General features: G+C 45.6%; 2 protein-coding genes across 9 annotated transcripts in view; one reads left to right on the plus strand and one right to left on the minus strand.

Moving 5' to 3' along the window:
* Positions 1–414: 414 nt before the first annotated feature.
* Positions 415–19,971, minus strand: PIH1D1 (PIH1 domain containing 1). Of its 6 annotated transcripts, none has more exons than XM_061589604.1 (11): positions 19,884–19,971; positions 16,967–17,065; positions 15,438–15,504; positions 13,592–13,777; positions 12,896–12,957; positions 11,869–11,953; positions 11,569–11,665; positions 9,847–9,897; positions 7,666–7,756; positions 7,403–7,546; positions 415–2,367 (listed from the first exon to the last, which is right to left on the minus strand). In XM_061589604.1, the coding sequence occupies exons 2-11, from the start codon at positions 17,051–17,053 to the stop codon at positions 2,320–2,322; spliced, it is 918 nt and encodes a 305-aa protein (XP_061445588.1). In that variant the 5' UTR covers positions 17,054–17,065; positions 19,884–19,971; the 3' UTR covers positions 415–2,319. The 6 variants fall into 6 exon arrangements, with proteins under 6 accessions (XP_061445588.1, XP_061445585.1, XP_061445583.1 ...); XM_061589601.1 differs by lacking the exon at positions 19,884–19,971 and adding an exon at positions 18,929–19,006; XM_061589599.1 differs by lacking the exon at positions 19,884–19,971 and adding an exon at positions 18,802–18,921.
* Positions 19,972–20,706: 735 nt separating this feature from the next.
* The window catches only part of ALDH16A1 (aldehyde dehydrogenase 16 family member A1), a 65,033-nt gene continuing 59,790 nt past the window's right edge, over positions 20,707–25,949 (plus strand). The window contains exons 1-3 of one of the 3 annotated variants that reach the window (XM_061589595.1): positions 20,707–20,781; positions 21,776–21,885; positions 22,096–22,978. In XM_061589595.1, the coding sequence (XP_061445579.1) occupies positions 21,850–21,885; positions 22,096–22,978 (919 nt within the window). In that variant the 5' untranslated portion in view covers positions 20,707–20,781; positions 21,776–21,849. Of the gene's footprint in view, positions 20,782–21,775; positions 21,886–21,928; positions 22,979–25,949 lie in introns of those variants that run through there. The other 2 variants (XM_061589597.1, XM_061589596.1) reach the window with 2 other exon arrangements.

Genomic DNA, 25,949 nt, shown 5'->3' on the forward strand with positions numbered 1-25,949 from the left:
CGCTCATAACTCTGACATTTGCCAGCTGGAAGAACATAAGGGTACGTAAAGGGTGTAACTAGTGCCAGGAAACTCTTTGTAACTGGGGTACAACTGGAAGGGGGGGGGAAGGATGCATTCACTCTCTAGTAAAGCAACCCGCGTCCAAAAGTGCAGCCAGCTCCAAATTCACTCTTAAAGATGTCAGATCAAACAGCAACCGTACCACTTTAAGAGAAGGGTGGCAAGGCCCAATGGCGTGCTGCAGCATATACCTGCAAAAAAACCCCACAGCACCAGCCTGGAGGTGGGGGCTCAATCTTGGTAATGAAAAATTCCAGAGCTGAGAATGTGCTCAGCGGCACCCTGTTCCTTTGTTCTATTACTAGGTTGCCCGCCCTCTTCCATTTTATACCCCCAAGTAGATCCCACAAATGGGCTTGAAACTTCACATTTAATCATTGTGGCTTTTTTGTGACAGTCCTCACTGGTTCAAAGTACCAGTACCTTTTTTTGGCTGCCCATAAGTCCACACACAAGTTGAAACAATGAAACATTTTACTGGGTAGCAAACAGGGAAATAAACGGCTCAACCCCTGCTGCCCTCCCCGTCTCCCCGAGAGAGAAGCAGCACCATCCTCCCTAGACCACCACAAGCACGGGAACGGGGCCCTCTCTCTTCCTCCTCTCGGCTGAGAAGGCAGGGTGAGAAAGATGACAGTGCAAAAAACTGTGGCAAATGCCTGTGTTATCTTAACTCACACTTATTTGCTTCAAGAACCTACACAGAGATAAAATATACAAGCTGGGGAAGTGTGGGCAGGTGCAGGTGAGATTTAAATAAAATCTATTTCTCAAGTCCTACACTTATGGCAAGTTATGACACATTAAAAGTGAAAAAAATTGGGAGGTTGCAGAGTGGGGCAAAAGTTAAAAAAAGAGTGTCATAAATGAGCCTTCACCTTTTTACCAAAGACAAGCAATACCCGAACATTTCCTTTGGCTTAGAAACAGGTGCTCATACACCGCAACCATGTGTGTTATTTCAGACTTTGGAACTATAAGAGCTAGAAACCTTGAAGCTTTCCAGGAAACCTGAACAGGGTTTGAACAGAAGGCCTCCGATAATGAAGTTTGCACAATGACCGCAGGAGTGGTCTCAAAACAACATTGCAAAGAGGTCTGGGTACAATGTACCAAAACTATTCTGAAAATACAAATCAGTGGGCAACCCACGCATTAGAAGAGGTAGGACATTTGGCCTGGGCAGTGCATTTGCAGGGGACCGCTCAGCATAACAGGGTAGGTAAGGGCTCCTGCAGCAGGATCCATCAGAAAGACAACATGTGCAGAACTAAGAGGGGGGCGTGTGTGTTAGATTAACTGGGAGGCTGAGAACTTTAGAGTGTAGAGCCTCAGTGAGCCTGGACCGCTAATACAGTGGAACTGAATGTATCTCTGTAGGAAGGATTCCTTTCAAAAGCTCCACAGCCCAGAACCAGAGGAGGAAGAGCAACGTTCTCCCTTATGAGTAAAAATAAAACTATTTAATAGTCTGGCTTATGATTAAAAGGTTCAGAAATGCCTGCATCTTATTTAGATCAGGGTCACAAGAAAAACAAAGGGCCTCCAACTGCTGTCAAACAAGGGCGGGGAGGACTGGACTAGACCACACCAGACTGCAGGTGAGGATTCCATTTCTGAATGCTCCCCCCTGCATAGAAGGAAGCTTTTAGCCTAGCCCATTTTTTGCTGTGCTAGTTTTCTATCTGCAGGGAAACATTAAAAGAGTGCATCTCCACCACCTACAGTCTGAAGTAGCATGCAGCCTATTTGACCACTTCCTTCCTGTCCCATTTTGCTGCAGTGGCACTCAAGGCCTCAGGATGTTCAACTCCGGTCAGGGCCTCTGTTTTCCTTAACGAGAGGGAGAGGCTTGGAGGCACAGAGCCAGGCCTCATGGAAGGGGAGGGCCGCCTCCCCTTCAAAACAGACCAAGAGAATAGAGCTAAACTGAGCGATTGCAGACGTATATACATATGGACTGAGAAAGAGGAGAGAATAAGATGCAGCAAACAACAACAGCTGCTGAGGGTGGAGGGGGAAAACACAAATAGTGGGTGGGGAGATGGAGGCAAGTTCTGGATCCCATTTAACATGTGTGTTTGTAGGTACTTAGCTACAGAGCCATAAGGATTGCCACCCTTGACCAAAGTCCAGCCCTTTCCCCCAGATTTCCATTCATCACACTCTGCCTTTTCCTACACAGGGTAGTATATGTCTCATAACAGCTCTCCCAGCCCATGGGATGATCACTCCTTCAGATTCTCTCCTCAGAGCTTAGGGCAACAGCAAAGGGCGCTGGATGGGCATCACTACAGTGAGGACCTGAAAAGAGAGGAGAAAATAATAATAATAATAATAAATAAGTGGTTATAGAAGCTAAAGCGCCCCCTGCTGCTGCAGTTAGCTGGACAGGGATTTTTATCATAAATGATGCAGAAGCTGATCAAGAAAGATCACAATGTGAAAAGAAAAAGCTGGCTCATGGCCCCTTTGTGGTTGAGTACACCCTGCTTTGCATAATTTAGGAAGATCACAGAATTTGGAATACACAGGGGAAGAATTTAAAATAAAAATAGTGCAGATTCCTGGTAATAACCAGAAGAATCTGGGAGAAGCCAGTGGCTGGAGTATCAGGGCAGGATTGGGGAAGTCCAGGTTGAACTCCAGCCACACCCCAGCCATGAAACTCACTAAGTCACCTCCAGGCCATCGTTATCTCTTGCCTGACCTACCTCACAGGGTTGTTGATGGGCCAGCAAGTTCCTTGAAGGGTGGGATAAAAACTTAACAAGCTGCAAAATCCCGAAGAGCAGCTAGAGAACCAGAGTTCTGACTATTGGAATAAGCAGTGCAAATTGCTAAGGATTTGTAAGGGGCCGTTTCAAATGACCCTATTCACTTCAGAATTAAAAAAAAAAAATAGACTTCCGGGAAGGGTGACTTCGCTTGTGCCTGCTTTTGGGACGGGCTCCCGCCTCAAAAGAAGCTTATTCAGATATAAATCAGTCAGAACATTTTTTTTTTTGACTGATGAAATTTCTCCCGGGCAGGGAGAAACGTAGAGATCAACCTCAAAGCCTGTTTTTGTTGGGAGGACTGGATTTCATTAATTTATGAGATAAGGTCCAGCCAACAATGCCGGACGGACTTTCTAACAAGCTCTATCTGCTTAAGCGATACGTTTATCTTTTCTTCAAAGAGAGAACGGACTAACAGGCAAGCACCCTTCTTTCTATTATTTTTTTTACTTGGTTTAAATTGTTGCAGCAAAAGGAGATTTGTCAGATTGATCGGCTTTGGACAACTTCTGGGTGAGCTATAACTCTTCTCTGTTATTCACGAAATTAACAGCTTATCTCTGTTTCTGTCGCAAAAAGCTGTCCTGGAAGTGCATTCTAAAGATAATAAACAGAAGAGGGATTTCTATTCCTGATTTCTATTCCGAGGAATATTATACTGTCTGGGACTATTCTTTTTTTGGTCTATTTTATTTTGACGAATCTGCTTCTTCACGACGCCACTAAGTGTTTTGATGCTGGGAACTAAATTTGTTTTGCATTCTTGCACAAGAGAGATAAGGCAGGTTGCTCTGTTTATACTGTGATGTCATCAAGCCTGGAATATTAACCCAATTGTTGCTGAAATAAGAAGTGGTTCTTCTTTATTTTTGTTTTGCTTTGTTTTCGTGGTTTTAAAAATGGCAATCAAGAAAGTGGCTGAGAATCTGGAAGTAACTATGTTTCAGAAAATAATGGATGAGATTGAGATAACGAAACAAACCCTGCGACAGGGTAGTAAGGAGCTGAAAATTGAACTGAGCAAAATGACGCAGGAGCTTAAAGAAATAGGGGACCCTGTGAGAGAGGAGAATGAGATCAGAGATGAGAAAAGAAAAAATAAAGGGAAGATACAAGCCCTGGAGATTGGAACAAATGTGGAATTGGAAAAAGATCTGGAGTTTATGATTTTAGAAATAAAATCTACTGTTTGGAATTTAACGTTATCTCTGAAGAAATTAATGAAGATATTAGAGATAAAGTTATCAATGGCTTGGATAATCTTCTGGACTGGAATGATGTGATGGAGCTTGATATAGAGAAAATCTATGGAATTAACTGCAGCCATGTGACAATGGAAAAACTCTTAAGAGATGAGCCAGTGCATTTTGTAAAAAAGAAGAACACAGATATGACTTTACAACAGTATTTCAGCAACTTATTCAGAATGGATGGCAAGAAAATATTTGGGATAGAGGAAATTCCCATCAGACTCTTATTATATGACTATGGCTACAACAGCAAGATTATTATGGAATACTGATAATGGAAGATTGGACACTGAAATTACTGGACTTAACAGGACTATTGAAGATGGAAGATGGAACTAATAGGGATAATGGAATAATGGCTATTGAAATTATTGGACCTAACAGATTCTGATGAGATGGATTAATCGAAATGTTTATTTGGACTATGGTTATGACAATAAGATTATTATAATTATTAACGAGATGGATTAATTGACATGTTTATTTGGAGAAAAATTGATAGATATATTTCTTAAAGAATTGAAACCTCTCTTTGACTTTTTGTGGAAAGAATAAAGTAATGTTTATGAGATTTGATGATTAATTAAGATAACTACTGGAGGAAAGTGATTTTATAATATGATTTAAGAGACAGGATTGTTATATATTGTAGACCTATAACTGATTTGATATGTGACAAATGGGAAGTCAACATTTTATTTTATTTTATTTTATTGTTTAATCATTTTTGTTTTGTTTTGTTTTGTTTTTTGTCTTTGAATGTTTTATGATTTTGTTTTCTATGTTTTATGAAAATTTGAATAAAAATTATTGTAAAAAAAAAAAAAGAATTAAAAAAAATAAATTATTGCAGAATTTTGGAGATTCTATTTGCTTTCAAGCTAAAAAGTTAGGACTTTCAGGAACTGGGAGGCACCTCACTGAGATGGTCACAATCCCACTGCAGTCTATTATTGTCAGCTGCGCCAGCAGTCCAGACTCTTGGGTTGCAATGATAAAGAACCTGGTAATACTGCCAGGACAATCGTTTTTTGAGAAGGATAGGGAACCTGCAGCCCCCTCCCCCAATACTGCTGGACTCCCATCATCCATGACCACTGGCTATGTTGGCTGGGACTGATGGGAGTCCAGCACCATTTGGAAGGCGACAGCCCTGCTTCACGACAAAAAGTATCATGGAATTGCTGCACAGGGCTGCCTTTCGCCAGCCATGACGGTACGGCAACTATGGCCATTCCTGGACCAGAAGAGCTGGACCGCTGTAGTTGGTGACTTCAAAGTTGGATTGCTGCAATGCACTCTGTGTGGGTCTTCCCTTGTGCTTGATGCAGCAACAGCAGTTAGTGCTGAGTGTGCAGCCTTAACTGCAGTTAGGAGTGAGACCCTGTCAGCATATTTCACTTCTGCTCAGAGATCTGTCCTAGTTGCTGATTTGCTACCAGGCCAAGTCCAAAGTGTTACTGTCACAATGGAAAGCCGTTAACAGCTTGCAGCCAGTTCATTTGCGGGATTGCCTCGCCCCATATATGCCCACTTCGATCTGTGGAACTGACACAGGCGCCACATCCTACTTGTTCCGCAGTTGTAAGAAAGCGATCTAGGCCATGGTCACACCATACATTTAAAGCACTATTATTTCATTTTAAACAGTCATGGCTTCCCACAAAGAATCTTGGGAAGGGCAGTTTGTGAAGGATGCTTTGAGTTGTTAGGAAAACCACTTCTCCCCTCACAGAACTACAGTTCCCAGTGTTGTTTAACAATCAATCCCTCTTCCCAGGGAACTCTGGGAATTGTAACTTTGTGAGGGGAATAAGGGTCTCTTAAACAGCTCTCAATACCCTTCACAAACTACACTTCCCAGGATTTTGGGGGGGAAGCCATGAATGTTTAAAGTGGAATAATAGTGCTTTAAATGTATGGTATGAACATAGCGTACGTGTGGGAGCACCTACATTTTGGAACTCCCTGCCTTTTGACAGACAAGCACCTTTGCTGTACTCTTCTTAGCACCAGCTTAAAACATTTTTGTTCACAAGTCTATCCAGACATGTAGAAGTTACATGTATTTTAATCTGATTTCAGCTTATTGTTGATTTTAATTAGCTTTTGAATGTTTTTAAAGATCTGTTTTTATTGATAATTTAAGCATTTCTTTTAAACTGCTTACAGGTTTTATTACAATCAAGTAGTAGATTTTTTTTGTTAAATACATGCAAGAAAAAAAATCAGGTAAGAAGAGCTCTGCTTGATCAGGTCAAAGATCCATCAAGTCTAGCATCCTTTTCTCACAGTGGCCAATCAGATGCCCATGGAAAGCCCGCAAACAGGATCTAAGTACAACACATGCTCCCCACCTGCAATTCCCAGCAATTGGTATTCAGAAGCATACCACCCCTGAGAGTGGAGAGAGAATGTGGGCACCAAACAGCAGCACTGGAAGGTTCCAGAATCAAGGCTTGCAGTGGTCCCTACTTGAACCTTGCCAACCCAAGCTACAGCAAGGTAGAAAATGCTAGAAAAAGAGGATACCTCATGTTGAATTGCCTGTTCCAGGCGGCTCAAGCAAGGAGCCAGGTCACATGCTCAAGGCCACAAAGAGCTCCTGAGACGGTGAGTCTACCCGAAGCTCATGGTGGAGATACTGACTTGCCCCCCCAAATGTCATCATCAGATCGTCAATGTGGAAAAAGTCCTTCAGCTGGATCACCCCAAAATGAAATGTTTTGGGAGTGCAAGTTTGCCCACCTCGATTATTTCTAGGCACCCAGCACGTGTCCCCCATGTGTTCTAGTGCCCAACGTGCACACAACTGCATTAGTTCTTATTTTTCTAGGAGTGGTCCCTTCCTAAGAGTCATTCCTCCGTTATTCAAAGTGGTTCTCAGAACAGATTTTTTTTTAAAAGGAACAGCTCCACTTTTGGATGTTTTTGGCAAGTAGTACAACATACCTGGATGCCATTTAGTGCTGTTCTACGGACACCAATGCACTTGGGAAGCAGAAGCTGCTGGGTAAAGTGCTAAAGGAGGTGCCAGTGGTCAAGGAGGTAACCAAACAAGGTTTCCTTTAACTAGAGTCACCCCTTTACTATGTTACTTCACAGAGGTGATGGAGGTAACCTTATTCTGGCCTGTGGCACTTCATCATATTGTCACAAACTGGCTCTACCAATTTAGATCTTCTCTTGAAAGCACATGTTTGTGGGGCAGGGTGGAGATCCAAAACCTTACCCTCAGTGCAAAATGGTAGCGGGTGTGGTTTGGAAGGCGGGAGTGGATTTCAGTACGCCTCACTCTTTCACACTCACCTTGGTCCTTCTATGGAACTGGGCCCTACTTTCTTCAGGGACAATGCTGTAGGGAATGAAGATGTCCAAATGGTAGAGCTTGGGATGTCCCTGTAACACAATTCGGTCCTCTCCCAGGTCCAGCTCAAGGGATCTCACTGTGATCTGATTGTGAGGTGGGGTAGAAATAAAGACACACTTAAAAATATAAGGTTGTTCAAATGACCCCTCCTTGGGGACTGGAGTACCCAAGACGTCTTCCCATAAATCGCATGCTGAGTTACCATTTTAGGGAGGCTGATTTTCGCTACTAGACGGTCAGGGTGACTGATAGATGGCTCAGCAACTATGGCGAATTCAGGAATTGTGGCAGCACTGAGGAATAAAGCAAGACAGAGTTAGATCCGGAAGTAGGAGAGAGGTGAAAACAAGTCCTAATAGAAATATACACTCATTTGTTTTGCTAATTCATAAAAAATAGAGATGGACAAATTGCGAATGCATTAAGGGCTACATCAGAAATACAGCTGTGGGCCTCTGGCTCACAATAGCCTTACTATTGTAATTGAACATTATCTAATTTACTAGACATACAACTTGCTCCACTCCAAGGATTCAGAGTGGCTAACAACACGGGTCCACTCTGTCCCTGGCTACTATATGCCAGTTTAAATGAACTTGTCTTATAGTACTTCTGGAGGATGTAAAGGCTAGGGCTTTGGAGAGTCTCCAAGAGAAGAGAATTCCAAAGGTTAAGGGCAGCTACTGAGAATGCCTCTTGGTGCCCTCTTGCAGACCCAATTTGACACATAGCATACTTAAGGCAGTTGGTCATAAAAGCATGGCACAACGCAGGGAGTTGGAGATGGTCTCTTGGGCACGCTAGCCCCAAACCCTTTAGGACCATGATTTTCATAATGCAAGGCACAGATAGAAGAGGAATAATCTGCTTGGTCTATCAGATGCAACTTTGAGATGGCTCACTTTCTTAATTTATAGATACAGATATGTATATAGTGTCCTTCAGTTTCTGAAGGTCGTATACCTCCAGGACTACAATCTGTTTTATTATTGCTTGACTACAATTCCCATCAGCCTCAGCCAGCATGCCAGATAGTCAAGGATGATGGGAGTTGTCTCCAGCAACATTTAGACGAGGGTCACAGGGTACTTATCCCTAACATACACAATAAGACAACCCCACTCGATTAAAAAGTAGAACGAAGGAATCCAATATCTGAAACTTAGGAAAATATTGAAGTAGGTGCCAGGCAAGCCTCCCTACGGAGATAATTCCTTAAATGGGCCTTTTGTTGGTGTCCACCTGCCTCATGGTAGGGGCACCCAGAGAATGCCCTCTGAAAGTCATCTTAATTCACAGGCCAGTTGATATTGAAGCTGAAGTTCCTGCAGAAATCCCAGTTTCCCTATACAAGATTTTCAAAGTTCGCACCAGCATTTTGAATTAGGCTTAGAAATGGACTTGTAGATAGCAGAGCTCTTTAACCACAACCAAAGGACGTTCCTAACCATGGGTACCACTTAGTATCCTAGCCTTCAATATCCACATACCAAGGATGAAGAACATTTCTCAGTCCAAGGGCCACATTTCCTTATGGGCAACCTTCTAGGGGCCACATGCCGGGGTGAGCTGGGCCAGAAGCAAAATGGGTAGAGCAACAAATGTGGAAATTAACGTTTGTATAGTACAGGCACAGGAAACCTTTGGCCCTCCAGATGTTGCTGAACTACAACTCTCAACAGCCCCAGCAAGCATGGCCAACAGCCAAGGGTGATAGGAGTTGTAGTTCAACAATGTCTGGAGGGCCAAAGGTCTCCCACACTTGGTATAGCAGGCTAGTTTCTACACACACACACGTCTCAATCGTCCACCCAGGCAAGCAAGAGATATTATTGGAGTTCAAGGGCACATTCCAGTGGGGCAAAAATGTGCAAAGTGGGAACAAAGCAGGGCCAGTAAGCGGTGTGGCTTGGAGAGAGTGCCAAGGGCCAGATAGAGAAGCATTTGGCCCCTGGACCTGAGGTTCCCAATCCCTACTATATACCAATACCAATTCGAGTCCTTTGACACTTATGAAGCCAAACCCACACCACTGATCCACAAGAGAGAAGGACTAGCAGGATTTGGGGTCATCCTGAGATACATGCAAGAAATCAGTGGGAACCAGGAACTGACCCATCCAGGCAAGCAGAGTTTTATATACACGCATAAAAGTGGAAAAGCACTCCAACACTGCAACGTTTTGTTGCAGAGCCCCACTTCTTTTGTACAAGCTGCAGTTTCTGACCGATCTTCAGAAAACACGTACGATGGATTGTAACAGTCCAGCCTATTTTAGATCATATAGCCATCTTCCTGATCGGTAAACATTCTGGTCCTCTTTTTCCGTAACCCTGACCCTCATCCTAGTTGTACACTTCATCCCATTCTAATCCCACTATACCTTGGCGACGCAGGTGACTGAAAAGGGTTACTGGTTTCCTCTTTGATTTGGCTGCAAAAAAAGAGACAAAAACTTTTCGTAAAAATGACTTGGTTAAAAAAAGAAGAAAGGATTGACCTGGCTACTCTTCACTGCAGCTGCACCAAATCCCCATTGAGTTTGGATCCACAGCTCTCTGCTATACCATCTGGAGGCCCAAATATCTCTAACAGGCCATAGGGACTGGTTTCCATTTCATCTGAGAGGAAGCACTTCTATGTTGTAAAAGGTTAACAACTGAAATGACATAACCTCCATCCATCCAGCTTTCCCTCTCCCCTTGATAAATGTGTCCCAAACCCCTGCAATGCTAAAATTTCCATATAGCAGTGACCCGCTGATGCCTGATTCCTTAAAGATATCTCCTAACTCATCCTCCCTGGCACCCTCCAGTTGCTGTTGGACTCCAGCTCCCATTAGCCCCAGCCAACATAGCCGATAGTCAGGGATGAAGGGAACTGCAGCATCTGGACAGCACCAGACTGGGGAAGACTATATCCGAAGCCATGCAGATCATCCAGTGACAGCTGATGATCCTCATGCTCAGAGGGGAAAGAGATTAGCTTTCCCCAAGTCCCACAGGTTAACTATGTTAGTCTGTTGCAGCAAAACAAAGAGTCTTGAAGCCCCTTAAAGTCTAACAATTGTAATATGGCATATGTTTTTGTAGACTAGAGTCCCAAGTTTGCAGATATATGGCAAAGAGTGCATTTTTGCATATTGGGAGGGGATGCAAAATATTCAGACTGATATTTACCCGCGAACATAGGATACTATGTCATGCAACTAATGAAATGAACACTAGTTCACAAGAATGTATGCCAAAATAAATTTGTTAGACTTTATTGGACCACAAGACTCCTTGTTGTTTGAGCCTACCTCAGATACTCCTGTCCTAATCCAGAGCACACTATCTGGAAGGTCCATTCATGCATCCAGTTGTGTGTTTTTTTAAAGGGGAGGTGGGGAGGCAGAAGAGAAGTCAACATTTCCTTAGCTTGGAGAAAATTTCTTATAAAATGTCTTAATGCAGCCCTGAGATATACAAAAATCATAGCTTGTCATCTCCTCACTCAACCTTCATTTTGGGATGGGGGAAAAAAGTATTCCAGGGCATCAGGCACTGCAGCCTTCAATACATGCTGCAATTGTTATAATTTGTCTCCTCACACACAAAGCTCTCATATCCAGATTTTATTGCAAACTGAAAAAGGTGGCACGGACCACACTCAGTTCTGGATTCCACCATCCCATTCCAATTATCCTTATTTTTGAGATTTGTCAGGCTTCTGTTAAACAGAGACTATGTGAGCTCCTGGCTCACGCCAGATTGGCTTGGAAATAACCCAAGCTATTCTCTGCCTCCTCTCTCATTCAGGAATAACTATCTTCTAAACCAATCAAAGTTTTTCCTGGATACAAGTCTTTGAATGCCCCTGAGCCAGGAATGGGCAACCTGCAACCTGATTTTTAATTTATTTTGTTTAGAAGTTGCTGGGCTACAACTTCCATCATTCCTGATCATTGCCCATCCTGGCTGGGGCAGATGGGACTTGCTGCCTACCCCGGTTTAGATTTTCAAGATTAACCCAGATTTGGGGTCAAAAAAGGATGAGGGCCTCTAACACCACAGGAAAGGAATTGGGACTGAAGGAGACCCCCCTTTCCCCCATAAAAGCATACCTGGTATCCATCTCTTGGATAATTGGTTTGGATTTGGTGCGGATGGTCTGCTCTGCTATGGAGCCCATAAACTTCCGATTCTTCAGAATCCGCCATTCTGGAACAGGATACAAACAGAGTCGTTAGCTTAGTTGCAGGGGCAAAAAGTGGTGGCCTGGCCTAAAAGGGACGAAAGTAGGCACAGCCAATGTTACAAGCCCTAAGCTGTGGTCACTTGTTGTCAAGGAGGGGAAACGTCAGATCAGGATTGGCCTCCAGAGAGACCAATCGACTTCCAGCAGCAAGACTCATTTCCCGTACCTTGACTGCTGACATCCATCTCATATTTCTCTGACAGTCCTTCCATGGCTACGGTGATAAAGAAATCTTTGAGGAAGCGGTTGTTCTTGATGCAGGAAGAGAAAAATTGAGAGACAGAGAGAATTAGGTTTCCTTCTCTCCAGACGTGGATTACTCCACAGAGAAGCAGCCCCTAAGTGACTGTGAGCGTGCAACTGGAGCATGTGTAGGAAGCCCTGGGCCAGGTGTGGAGAACCATTGGCCTGCCAGATGTTGTTGAACTACAACTCTATCATCCCTGTCCACTGACCATGCTTGCTGGAGCTGATGGGAGACACAGTTCAGCAACATCTGGAGCACCAGATGTTCCCCACATCTGTCCTAGAGTGTTCCTGAATAAGAACCCAGCTGATCACGCCAAATGCCCACCTACTCCAGCTCACAGCAGCCATCCAGATGGCTATATGGAACCCGCAAGCAGGACCTGAGTGGAACAGAGCTGTTCCCACTTGTGATCCCCAGCAACTAGTATTCAGAGGCATAATCAATCAGTCATTTATTATGGTCAAAGACCAGCACTATAAAATATTTAAAAACTATAAAAATATATCCACATTATACAGAGAAAGAAACAGCTGCAATATGAGATAATACGACTCTAATGGTGTTGAATAAATACTCCAGTGGACAAAAAGCCCCCAAAAAGTTAGCTATTATTATTATTACTACTGTTTTTCCATCATCACTCTCCGACAGGTAATAGCTGATGCACAGCTGATCAGGCATACTGATCTGGAGAGATGGTGAGGAGGAAGAGAATCATCTATTTGGGGTGTAAATGACTGAGGACACACTCACAGCCTCTCATTCTCAGCTGCCCACCTTGCACTGATGTTGGAGGGAAGGTCCTCCTGAGCAGCCAGCTGTATCAGGGTGGTCCTGGGAAAGAAAGGTTCCTGCCCACACTGCCATAGTAAGAATGCTGCCCTCTAGTGGTACAGAAAGCCATTTAGCACCCAAAGGCATCATATTCAAAAAGACAACTCACCTCTATCTTGTTGTAAAAGCTGGTGCTGATGGTGACATCATATGCAGTGCAACCATTACCACCTGGAAAGGACAAGAAAGGGTCAGGCTGATCCTGTTGAAGAGAGGGCGATTCCTGAAGTCTACAAAGCAGGAGCCTTGGTTTTACGGTTGTTCTTCAAGTGCTAAGTCCACACTGCACCACCTCTCTTGGGAAGCACTCCCACAAAGAGATCTCCGTACGAAAAATCATAGGTGTCCTCAACATTGCTTATCTATGCGTCTTTCCTGCTCTGTGTTTTTTAAAACACTGAGATTTTTCAAAAAACTGCATTCATCTGCAGTTTCCATTTCTGTGGAGTTTGGGATATGCAAGTGTGTTGGGAGGTGTCAAGTGTTTCCTGCTGATGCCGCTGTAAGGTGCCAGAGAGACAGAACCTGCGACTCCTGCAGCAGGGGAGTGCCTTACTGGTTGCACCACTGGGGCAGCTCTCTCAGACAGAGGGTGTTATTGGCCCAGTCTCTGCTGTGCTGCAGCACCACCCCAAAAATGGCCAAAAACGGTATTGCTGCACTTCAGCCCACTTAGAGGCCGTGAACAAGCTAATGCGGGCCTGGTCGGCTCTATATAACTGTTGCTCCAGGCTCACCTCCTTTGGCTGAGCAACTCGTCTCACCGCTAGCTCATTCCCTCCCCACCAATGAGACAAACACTCACTCTTGTCCACTTCTGCATGGGGCTCTCCCAGACTCATGGGGATCCTGAAAGTGGAGGCGTTCTCCGACTCAATGAGGCAAGCGAGCTCTTCATTGGTCAGGTCAGGAGGAGGAGGGATGTGGGAGGACCTGCAGACATTGACGAAGACCTTCTCACCAGAACTTGTGCGGGTTTTAAGGCAGAATCCTGTGGAGAATGAGACCGACGATTATGGTTTGCCACACACAATCACTACACGCAGTCCAAACCCAAAGGTGCTTTGCTGAAGCCGGCAGTCCAGACTTCTGGACAGCCCCAAGTTAGGATTCAAACCTGCGGTGGTGGTGATCTGGTAGGCAGGAATTCAGACCATGCACCCCCAACCTGCTCTGGTCAAAGGAAGGTACTGAATAGCGACCAGGCAAGGAAGCCTCCCTGTATTCTTAGGCAAGAGTAGCCACATCAGGTGATACTTCCTGATCACTACAATCTGGGGAAAGGCCATGACTCAGCAGAAGAGCATCTGACTTGCACATAGAAGGTCGGTCCCCGATTCAGTCCCTGGCCTCTCCAGGTAGGGCTCACGAAAACTCCCTTACTGAAACCCTGCAGAGAGCTGCTGCCAGTCAGCATAGACAATAATGAGCGAGGTAGACCAGTGGTCTGACTCAACAGATGACAGCTTCCTGTATTCCTACAGAACTTTCCAGATCAGGCTTCTCTAAGCAACTACTGAATCTGCTTTTGCTGGGCATGGACTACTTTTACCTTGTTCCCCTACTCTGTTTTTGCCTCACCTTCAATAGCACAAAAGCCAGGTCTAACATCCCCCCCCCACCCCCATGCTCCCCCTCTCCCCAGCAATCCCAAGACCCCTTGCAAAGCTTCTGCTCTTTTTTGTTATCCTTGAAGCTCTCGGCTTTGTTATTTAACAGCTCTTCATTGCACCACACAGCATGCAAATGTGATAAATCTCCCTCACTTTCTTAATGCCCTCCTCCCCACCCATACCCTCCTGTAGTAGCACAGATCATTATTCCTCCACCACCCTGAGGCACATTAATAATGGGAGACAGGAAAAAGGGAGAGAGAAAGGCGGGATATTGAGCGATACTGCGAGACACAGGAAAGGCAAATAGTTGCTAGTTTCCAAATATATTTTAAGATGTTGTCCTAGGTAGGTTGAAACCTTTCAGTGTTCCCCTCTGCCATTTAGGATAGGTCAAAACAGAAAGGGGGGAAACGCAAGATCCAATTAGGCAGGAATAAAATGCTATTATTGAGAATTTGCACAGGCAAGTAAAACAAGCTGATAAGCTACCAAATAAACATCCATAAAGTATTCAACAAATAAGGCCAACCAATAAGCTTCCAATTAAACTTCCTAAATGGTCAATCATTCCAATCATTAATTAGCTGTCAATTATGCATGAATAAAGAGCTCCAGATATTCCAATTGCTAACAAGATCTCCTGGACTGAATTCTGTTTCGTGCTTCCCCAGATGGAAAACAGATGACTGTATGGTTTTCTTAATCCCCTTTTGCCTCAGTTTTTTATCTGACACATGTCTTTCTTCAGTAAACACCCGGAGACTAAATCCTGTTGCCAACCTGCATCTACCTTATAAACACGAGAGGATTACTTCAATAGTTATATCCTGATCCACATAATCCAGGAAACGAATTTTCACAAGACAAATAATTTCAATACTGCCCGGAAAAGTAATTTGATTGAGGCCTTATATAGGAGGTGAGAAGCAAGTAGTTCCTAGTGTCCAAATAGATTTTAAGAGGTGGCCCCAGATACCTTGAAACTTTTCAATGTTCCCTTGTTCCATTTAATATAGGTCACCTTTAGGTCTTTACCTGGGAGCGGATGGATGGGCTTTGACTCCGCAGCAGACGGCATGGAGCGCTGGATTTTCTGGGTTGCCTAGGGAGGCAGAAATACATTTATGACTCATTCTTCAGCCACATGATCAGAAACCAGTTCCATTTCTTTCAATGGGACTTCTTTCCACACCCAAGGGCTGCAGCCTCCTTCACCTGGGAGGAGCCTCATATGCGCTTCCCCACCACCACATCTAGGGATACTCATCCCATGAGATCATCTCTCTGTGAATTTCCCAGGCCCCGTTCTCTGGCTGCTGCTTGCAACAGTGGGGGAAATCACCGCGGCCTGGTTCACATGGTATGGTAAGCCAAACTATGGCATACTGAGACTGCCACACTCAGCTAAGTCAAGGTTTGGCTTAGCATGTCATCCGAACCAGAACTCAGCATCAGGCTCTTTCCTCCCTAATCACAAGTTGTAGTCAAGGTTTGTTCTTGATTACGGCTCATGGTTAGTAAGGAGAGAGCTTAACCACTCGAGTCCCAGTTTGGGCAAAACCTCGGCTTAGCTGAGTGTGGCAGTAAAAAGGGCCAGGCAGGAGCAAAGTGGCAGCGACCTTCTCTCCTGGAGCCTGCACATTTGGGCAATCTCAGTAAGCCATAGCTTGGCTTACCATGTTGTGCAAACCAGGCTACTGTGATGATGTCACATCATGACCTGAGTATCTCTAGATGTTATGTGGATGAAGGAAAGAGGGACAGACAGGGCTGTCATTTGGGGAGGGGGCAGCCCCACCTCTGCTGTAATATATAACCACCTGTCTCTGGACAAAGCCTAGAGTTTTAGGTGACTGACACAAATATCTACAGGTGTACCCTTGTCATTTTAAACAGGCAAGCCGCTCGTTCCAGATTCCAAAGTAGATGATGCTCTGGGGCTGGGGCATTTGAAGGATTGCCTTTTCTAGGCAGGTCTCTTGCCCAGCTCTGCCTGGAGATGCCAGGCATTGAACCTGGGCCCTTCTGTATGCAAAGCAAGTGTTCTACCGATCAGCTTCTCTCCAGGAGGAGGAGAGAAGCTAAGATGTTGTAGTAGGTTGCAGGTTCATAACGACTCGTGGGCTGGGAAGCAGGCAGAACACAGGCTACAAATTCAAATGAGAGGGAATTTTGGGATCCTGCCATCACCATCATTACATTATGCTGAGCACTATAAACACACACACACACCATCCCTCACTGAACATCAGCACTTGCAAAGTGCTGTTCCCTTATCCACACAGGGCTTGCAGATCCCTGCACACACACCCCTTTCAGCTGGTCTGTGACTTTACCTACCTCACACCTGGCATCACATATGATGTCATGTGTAGGACAGGTGGGCATGCCTTAGACAAACTAGCCTCGTGGATCTAATGGAAAGGCCTGGTGGACCTTTTTAGGCCTGTGGGCCAGAGGCTCTCCATCACTGCACCAGACCCAACACTCTGTCCCAGAAAACCTGCTTCTGCATTCAACCAAACAGGATCTCCAAATTAGAAGAGAGTCCCTCAGCTGCATACCTGGAGGAGAAGACGCTGGAATTCTTCCTCTTCCTCCTCCTCCTGCAGCTCGGCTGATAACAGAGATGTGTCAGCTATGGATGCCATGGTTAGCGGATCCTGCAGAGGCCACAAGATGAAAGCAAGGTTAAAAACGAAGATTCAAAACAATGGGAAGAATGTTAACCCTCTTGCCACAGGGAAAACAAAGAAGGGAAGACAGGTGGTGGTTCTGAGAAGATGTCCTACAGATTACAAGTCTCACTCTTGCTGAATAATCTTGTGCATGCTTACTCGGAAGGAAGTCCCTCTGTTTTTAGGGGGCTTACTCTTAGGAAAGGAGATACAGCATTGCAGCATCACTCACTAACTCCCATTCACTTCCCAGGGAATCCATTAGTTGATCCCAGCTCTCAGCTAGCCCTTTGCATGAGGGGTGAGGATTAAGGCAACCCTGGAATAAGGCAGAAGCACTTCTAGATCTGGGAAAGGTAAACCAAGATAAACAACTTGAGACCAGGTTAACTAAGGGACTGCCTCGCCCCAAATAGTCCTACCCAGCAACTGTGCTGCTCAGACGGGGCACTGCAGGGAACATCAGAGATGCACTTAGTTTGTACTAGAAAACGGGCTTTCAGTGCTGCAGCATCAACCCTCTGGAATCAATTACCAGCTGAAATTAGACAGGTGCCCAACATCATTACACTTAGGAACCAACTTACGAAGGCTTTTCCTGAGGTGTAACCCAACCATTTATGAAATATTAGTTGTACATCTGTAAAGGAATGGTTTTACTGTTTAAAGAAATTGCATTATTTTATTTTTTCTTATTTTTACCTTGCCTGCTTTGATGGCCTCAGGTTATGAAGGTTTATCCATTTGTAAAACGAACCAACAAGAAAGAGAGATTTGTTATGACAAGTCACAAGACTCAGCATGGGTTTTGGTACTGTGAAGCCTGCTGTCCTAACCCCACTTACCTGGGAGTAAGCCCCAGTGAACTCCATAGGACTTACCTCTGGGTAAACATGGTTATGCTTGGACTATATGCATTTACTCAGAAGTAGGTCCCACTAAGTCCAATAGACTTTCTCCCCTGTAAGTGGGATCAGGATTGCAGGCTAACACAGCTATGCCACCACTTATTACAAGAACATCATAACTCCAGCTAAAATCCACAATATAAACAAACCCATAAAACCCACTATCAAACGAGAGCATTTCCTTCAGGATCCCTCCCACTCATCCCCACAAACAAGGAATACCCCACACACTCACTTGTCTCTCATCTCACTAGCCCCAATCAGCCCTCTTAGCTCAAGTTTTTTTTTATTCTTATGCCACCCTTCTGCCAAGGAGATGAAGGTGCACACGCGTTGACTCTCCATTTTATCCTCACAACAACCCTATGAGGGAGGACTAGGCTGGAATAAAACAACGGGCCCAAGACCATCTCACGTGAGCTATATGGCTGAAGGTGGATTTAAACCCAAACTCAAGATAATACAGCGTCACCCTTTACTATTTCCTTCCATTAAAAACAACTCACAAGAGACCTTTTAATACCCTTAACTGTTCTTGTTATAGTGATTCAAGTTCCCACACCCGCCTCTACCAAGCCTTACTTCCTTTCTAAATGGAACAAACTACCGCTGTTACTACAGCAGCAAATACCACAGAGAAAAAAGGAGGGGAAATAATATATAATTGTTACAGCAAATGGGGGATACCTGCCTTACATCTCGTCCCCTCACTTTATTGCCCCTTCCGTCCCCTCCTACCCTTGCACATTATCTACGACAAAAAAGCACGTTGTTTTTGCTTTGTTTTTTCAAAAAATGGTCAGCTTTTTTTACCTTTCTATCGTATTTAATGTGTGTCTACAGTCTCTCTGAACAATTCTCCGGCGGAAGAAGCAACGACACGAGTGAATGGCCCTATCGGTTTGTAAATAATAAAGACCGGAAGTTGGGATCTCTTTACCTCTTCAGCATAGGCTTCCTATCTCTGTGCTCCACATTCAGGCCAGAGATACTCCATAGAGTTAAAGACGAGGGTAGACGTAAAAAAGCTGGGGTCTTAACACACACTTCCGGTTTGACGTTGGCGGGGCTAGCCCTACCATTGGCAGAGGCTACAATCAGTTGGTTTTGGGTGTCATGAAAGAGCAGCAAGTTGTTTATTAAATGTATTGTAGTTGTAGTTTTAAATCCAGAAAGGCACAGAGGTACTTGTAAGATATCCTGTCTCTAGTGCCCAAAATAACTTAGCTGGCCTTAGGTGACCTATACTTTGACTTGGGGAGGGATAATAGTGCCATTTGCTGCAGGATGCCTTGGGCCAGCTCTCGATAACAGTGTGCAAGGGACAACTGTATTTAGTTGAATGCTGGCTTTCGGGTGGGAGGGGCACTGGGGAAAACAATGGGGGATGACAATTTAACTAGATTTTATTTTGCTACAACCTGAGGTATTTGCATCAGGGTGTATGAGGCTGTGTATACACCACATATTTAAAGCACATGATGTCTCCTAAAGAATACTGAGAACTGTAGTTTGTTAGGGATAGGGGGAATTGTAGCTCTGTGAGGAGTGAACTATAGTTCCAAGGATTCTTTGGAGGAAGCAATGTGTTTCAAATGTATAGTGTGGAAGCAGCCTAAGTCTCTTTGACTGAAAATCCCAGTCGCAGAAAGTGAGCAGGTGGAGTGTGTGTGTAGCTGCCAATGCAGTATTTTACAGTAAAGCACTATTTATGTAAACATCCTGATTGTTGTACCAAAGGTTGACTAAGGTGTATTAGAGGTTCACAAGTAGCTAAGCATTTCAGACTGCACTGCAGGGTTGTTGTAAACTACTCTCAGCTTGTTCCCTGGAACCTGCTGAGATAAAAGGCTACATTCAAAAATAATTGTGGCTGCAATCCTATACACACTTACCTGGGAGTAAGACTGATAGAATTCAGTGGGGTTTATTTCGGAGTGATGTATAGGATTGCATCATACAGCATTTTCTCAGCTTGCAATAATTCCCTGTTTTTGATGATCAGTGATGCGGTGCCAATGCTTATATAGCCAAAACAGTACTACCCACACACCAGTGGGAGGTGTCATCTTGAGAAGAGATGACAAAGAGCTGCTGAAAGAGTGGATCGGGTCAAGTACAGTATCAGCCACCCAGTCATTGCCTTCAAAGGTCTCCCTTCTCAGACAAGAAGCGGCCCAATGCCAGGGAGGCGAGGCAGTAGCCTCTGGTCAATCATGTCCACACTAAAATCCTGAATTTCTTGATTGATTCCTATTGGCAACTCACACACATTCCTCTAGCAAGAAAAATTGGTGTTCAAAAGTATCCAGGAAGATGCAACCTCAATTTTGGAAGCCTTTCCGCTTGTTTTTTCTTTGTATGCATTTTATTTTGTTGTTGCTGTGTAAAAAAAAAAAAGTCTACAGTCCTGAAAGGTTTTTAAAAAGTGAATACATTTTAAATTGAATACCTTTTAAAAGTCTAGGATGACTCTCTACTCTTTCTGTCTCTATGGTAAGCAAGACTATGCTTCTTTCCCCTCCCATCTCTATGATGCCAACTTGTCCCTTCTCTTCCCCTCCGTAGACTCTATGGAAGTCGGGAGTCCGGAAGCGTCGCTCTAAAGGGGAGGGTGGCGGAGTGTTTTGGAGGCTCTAGACTTCTGCTTATTGTAGCTTGTCAAGGGGGAGCAGCCAAGCGCCTATGGCTGGCTCAGCAGCAACAGCAGGCAGCCGTGGGGCCCCTCCAGTGTACGATATCTACAACTCCATGGAGTATGGGCCTGTCCCAGAGGGGACTGGGGCAGCCCAGGTAAGGGAAACAGCCTGAAAAGGAATCCTCTCCCCCGGGCGCCTGGGTCCCCCAGGAGGAGGAGAGAGCGTGGGATCCAGTGGGTTGAAGAATGTCGGGAGGTCTTGGAGGAAAAAACGGTGGCTCCGAGGGGGATTTTTTTTTTTTAAAGCTAATGATATTTAGAAACCAGGGAGGGACCAGAAGTGGATTACAAACAGAAGGATCTGGAGAGGAGTCTGTCTTTCTCCTCCAGGCACAGAATCCGCCCTTTGTCCTGCTTTTTAACTCTCTATTCCCCCCCCCGGTCTTCTCTGGCTACCCCGCTCACTCCCTGATCTTCGCTCCTCTGCTGAGCCAGCAAGCTTTGCTGGACGGACTCGCCATCTCTCACGTGGGTGTCATTGATCATCCAGGCTTAAAAAGTCTCGCTCTTCGGTCCATGAGTAATGGGCTCCAATGGAGGCACACTTAAAAAAATTAAGGTCTTTGTATTTAGAAGTGGGGGGGGTAACCAAAGGAGTGCGCGTGAAACTTCAGGCGTCCTGCCACTACTAGTCGCAAAAACACTTCGATGCCAGTGCCACCACACTAATCTTCTCTCTAGAATCGAGGACACACACACAAAACCCTGCCCCGCTTATGGCAGAGGAGTCCGAAGTCCCACACGTTCTTGAATCCGGGCTACTCGCAACTCACTCCTCTTGTTCATAGAACGTAAACGTTGACCTGTCTGCACCCCAACTTCATCTACCACATCCCCTGTACAGAACTCGGGAACTACGGCTGATATTTAGCCTCAAACTCGCAGAATGCGAATGCCTTTAAGATTATTACCTCTTGCTGAGGTACAAGCTAGATTAGCTTTTCTGAAAAGAAGAAGAAACCGTGCTGTGCAGGATCTGGCGATCTAAAAGAACAGAGAGAACCAAGTGGGGGGTAGCGGCGAGGTAGAAGGAGGAGCACTCGAACTCCTGGGTTCCCTGGGAGGTAACGGGTCTTGCTCTTTTCTTAGAGGGGCAAGAAGAGTTTTCATGCTATCGTGCTACAACAGGCGTGGCCGAGAGTCCCGATTTAAATCAGGGTCATATGCATACTGCGCAACCATTGGCCGGCGCGCCCGTGGTAAGTCCCACCTCGGGTTACGTGCTACCGCGGAGGTATCCGCCCCTCTTACTCCGCCTCGCTCAATCTAATGGGTTAGGGAGGGGGTGTATCCCAGCGTGCACCTGGGTTAGGTTCTTAATTAAACAGAGGTGGGGGACCCCCTCTTCGAGCCCCACTTCCCTTTCCATTTTTTTTTGCTTTTTATCATTTTTATTGTTGTTATATTAGTGGCCCTTGCCCCCTGTTCCTTTCCTTTCCTATCCCGGCATGTCCTCGCCTTCTCCTTCTTCCTTCCTGGGCCCAAAGACCGCGGATCGCCCCAAAGTGCCCAGGACCCGGGCGGCCACTTGGAGCCACCGGGAGACCTTGGATTTTCTCGCCTTGTGGGGGGAAGAAGGGATCCAGGCGCAGCTCAACCGGTGCCACCGGAATGCCGACGTCTACCAGTGGATTTCGGAGCGGATGGCGGACAAGGGGTATTTCCGCGACGAGGACCAGTGCCGGACCAAAGGCAAAGACCTGAAGAAGAGTTACAAGCAAGCCAAGCTGCAAGACGGTATCGCCCGCCAGAGGTGCCGCTTTTTCCACGAACTCGACGCCATTCTGGGCGGCGGGCACGGGGGGAGCAATAACGGCGGCGGGGGCGCTGCTCCTTGGTGCCAGGTGGTGATCAAAGAGGAGAGCGATCCGGAGCTCGATCCGGATCAAGATCTCCAGGAGGACGAGTACGCGTGGACCCAGGTGTCCGTCACCGACGGCAGCGATCTGGATCCGCAGGGCGAGCCTTCCTCCTCCTCCGTTGCCGCGGCCGCCGCCTCCGCCTCTTCCTCCTCCCAGGCGGCCGGGGGTTTGCTCCATCACGAAGACCCGATCCTTCACCAACATCATCACCACCACGTCGCGGGAGGGGTCATCAAGGAGGAGAAAAGCCCCGTGCAAGAGGAGGCCGGACTTCGCGGGGGTGTTCCCTACCTCTACCCCCAGGAGGACGCCCACGTGGAGACCCCCGGCGGAGACCTCATCAGACCCGGTGGAGCGGAGGAGCCTGTCCTGCGCCAGGAGAGGCGGGTGCATTTGGAGGCTTCTTGGAGACCGGGGCTAAACAGGAGAGGTGAGTGGAGTGCGTGTGTGTGAGAGAGAGAGAATGAAAGGGGAGGAATACATAGGGTTTGAACAATAGATCCTCCTCCCCGTTATCCATCCCTAAGTATCCTGGTGCTGGAGCCCCAATGTCCCTTGCACTCAGTATATTCTATTCCTGATGGCGCTGAAGCCAAGCTCCCAAACCTTTCCCAGATTTCCTCTGCAAGGGCTCCCAAATGCCAGATTTTCTCCTACCTGGCCCTTATCCCTGCTAGGAAGCACTGGTGGCCTGACTGACTCCCCCTCTGTTTTCCTGCACCCACATTCCAAACATTTCATTTAGGCATTCTGGCTCTGGTGTGCTCTCCTGCCAAATCCACTTGCCCAGAGAACCCAGGAATCTTGGCAGCTTTGTTCTGTGCCCCCCCCACTTCCCGACAAGGGTAGAACCCAGGAGTCCTGTTTCCTAGATGTACCCACTCCCTCTGAAGCTGTCTGACCTGGCTATGACTTCTGGTCTCCTCCCATTAACCCAGTCAAGGCCTGTTGGGAAATGGACCCAGGAGTCCTGTCAACCAGACACCTTCCCCCGTGTTTCTTTAGGAGAAACACGTAATCCTCCTGTGTTGGAGAATTGAGGAAATCAAGTTGCTTGGCATTTTCTTTCTAAACCTCTAGCTCCCCTGAGAAACCGAGAGCCCTGAGTACCAGAGTTGCCAGGCTGAAACTATTAGGCGCCTCTACCTTTCTTAAGATTCCTAAGACACTTTGCTAGCTTATCTCCTTCCAGGGGCAGAACATTCCTTGCCTAAGTCTCCAGGCTGTTAAGCTTTTCCTCCATCATCTTCCTGCAGGCAACCACTAGGCACCACTACCTTCCAGAATGCCCAGGATTCCTGCCTAGCTTTCAAGCTTTATACTTTCTGTGGGTATTGAGTTCCCTTCAATAGTTTGTCATCTGCTTTGAATACAGAATGTCCCAGGTTCGATCCCCAGCATCTCCAGGTAATGCTGGGAGAAATCTCCTGCCATGAAAGCCTAGAGAGCTGCTGCCAGCCAGGGTAAACAGTACTGAGCTAGATGGACCAATGATCTGACGTCATATTAGCCTGTTTCCTGTGTTCCCAGGAATGTTGGCTTTTTTCTTCAAACTGGTCACTGCATAGTCTTGTCTCATAACAGAGATTAAACATAGATATGTGCTGGGTGTTGGACTCTGATGACCAAAGGGATTCTGAATTTCTAAATATGGGAAGTATTCAAGTCTCAATTTTTTTCTTCTGGGATATATGAATGTGGGAGTCAATCCTGGCTGAAAAGCAGGGTGTTCATACCTAAAAAACCTATCAATTCCTTAACAATATCACAGCCAATATTGGTGCGTAAATTTGAAATCACTTTAAAAAAAAAACAACCCTGCAATTGTGGGTGCTGTCTCTGGAATATGCTTGCTTCTTCTCAGTTAATCTGCTCTCTGTTTTGCCACTCTGTTGTATTTGGATGAGTATTGCAAGTGGGTATCATTGGAATGCAAAAAAGGTACCAGAATAATAAATTCTTTTTGGACCAAATAAAAAGACCAGGGTGCTTGCTAGGTAGAAATGGTAACATCCTTTTCTAAAAGCTCAGTCTGGCTGGGGATTGTCCGGGGTTTTTTTAGTTACTGTGCCTCTGGGATACTATATGGCTTATAGGATCCTGTTTAATAGAACTTGGGGTTTGGGGGGGAGTTTGGTGCAGGGCTCTTTGGAGACCCAGTGCAGGACTCCTGGGTTCTTTGGAAACAAAATGCAACTTTGTGGATAGACAGTCTGGGAAGCAGGAATCAGTAAATCCCTGGCACAGCCTTGTATTTTCAGAAGTCACCTGGCAGCCACAGGCGACAAAGACTTGGCAAGCTACTGAGCGAACGAGTTGATGAAGGAGGGATGGAACCTCATCCATCCTCTGAGCCTAGCATAGTAACAAGGCAAACTTCCAGAAGTGGTAAGTGCTCTCCAGATAATTTCAGTCTGCTTCTGGAGAAGGAACAAACCTCTTTGGTTAGTATATATTTTTTTGCAGGCTAGTAACTTTTGGGGGCTTATTTACAAGGCTGGTGTGGGAAGCAAGTGACGCAGAGGCCTCTTGGATTAAATTTACAAACTACTGTTTAATTCTGCCTGTTTACTTGCTTACTTTTGGTTTGATCAATAGGATGTCACTTGGGACGTGATTGCAAAAATTTGGATTGGAATATTTTCCGGGAGAATGTAAAAAAGCCAATTTTCAGTCCTTTAGCTGCTCATCATAAAAACAGCCTTGCAAGTTAATAATCCTTGCAGGTTATGAATCTTTGTCATGTAGGTATACGGGAGCAGCTGTTGGGTGAAATAAAGAGGAAAACAGAACCAATTCTTGCCCGTTTTAATTGCTAGGATGCCTTTTTAAAAAAATTACTTCAGGTGCAAGCGGGCAAATTGCCGTTTACAAGCCTGGGTTGGAAAGACTGTCAGTTGCTTTACTGCACTGAGACTGTTAGTGATGGTTGAATCTTCTGCTGGCGTATATGTGGTTTTGCAGGCTGACCTGATGGTGGTGCTATTTTATATAGAACCTGTGATGCTTTACTCCTCTAACAATGTCATTGGGCTTGGTAGGGTATGTGATAGCTTACATCTCCAAGCTAGTAGTCTATTGAAGCCACTTCTAATATTTTAAGAGTACAAGTGGGACCTGCAACAAAATGATGCTGTGCGGAGTGCTCCTGTTCAGTGTGCCTGCCAGCTACCAGTCACGCTTTAGAAACATAGGGAACTGCTTTATAGCAAGTCAGACTGTCGGTCCATGTACCTCAATATTGTCTATGCCAGGTGTGGGGAACCTTTGTCCCTCCAGATGTTGCTGAACGGCAACTCCCATCATCCCTGGCCGTTGGCCGTGCTTGCTGGGACTGATGGGAGTTGTCATTCCCCACACCTAGTCTTCACTGACTGGCACTGGTTCTCCAGGGTATCGGA

Source organism: Rhineura floridana, chromosome 11 (genome assembly GCF_030035675.1).
Source record: "Rhineura floridana isolate rRhiFlo1 chromosome 11, rRhiFlo1.hap2, whole genome shotgun sequence".
In the NCBI taxonomy this organism is placed as follows: Eukaryota; Metazoa; Chordata; class Lepidosauria; order Squamata; family Rhineuridae; genus Rhineura; species Rhineura floridana.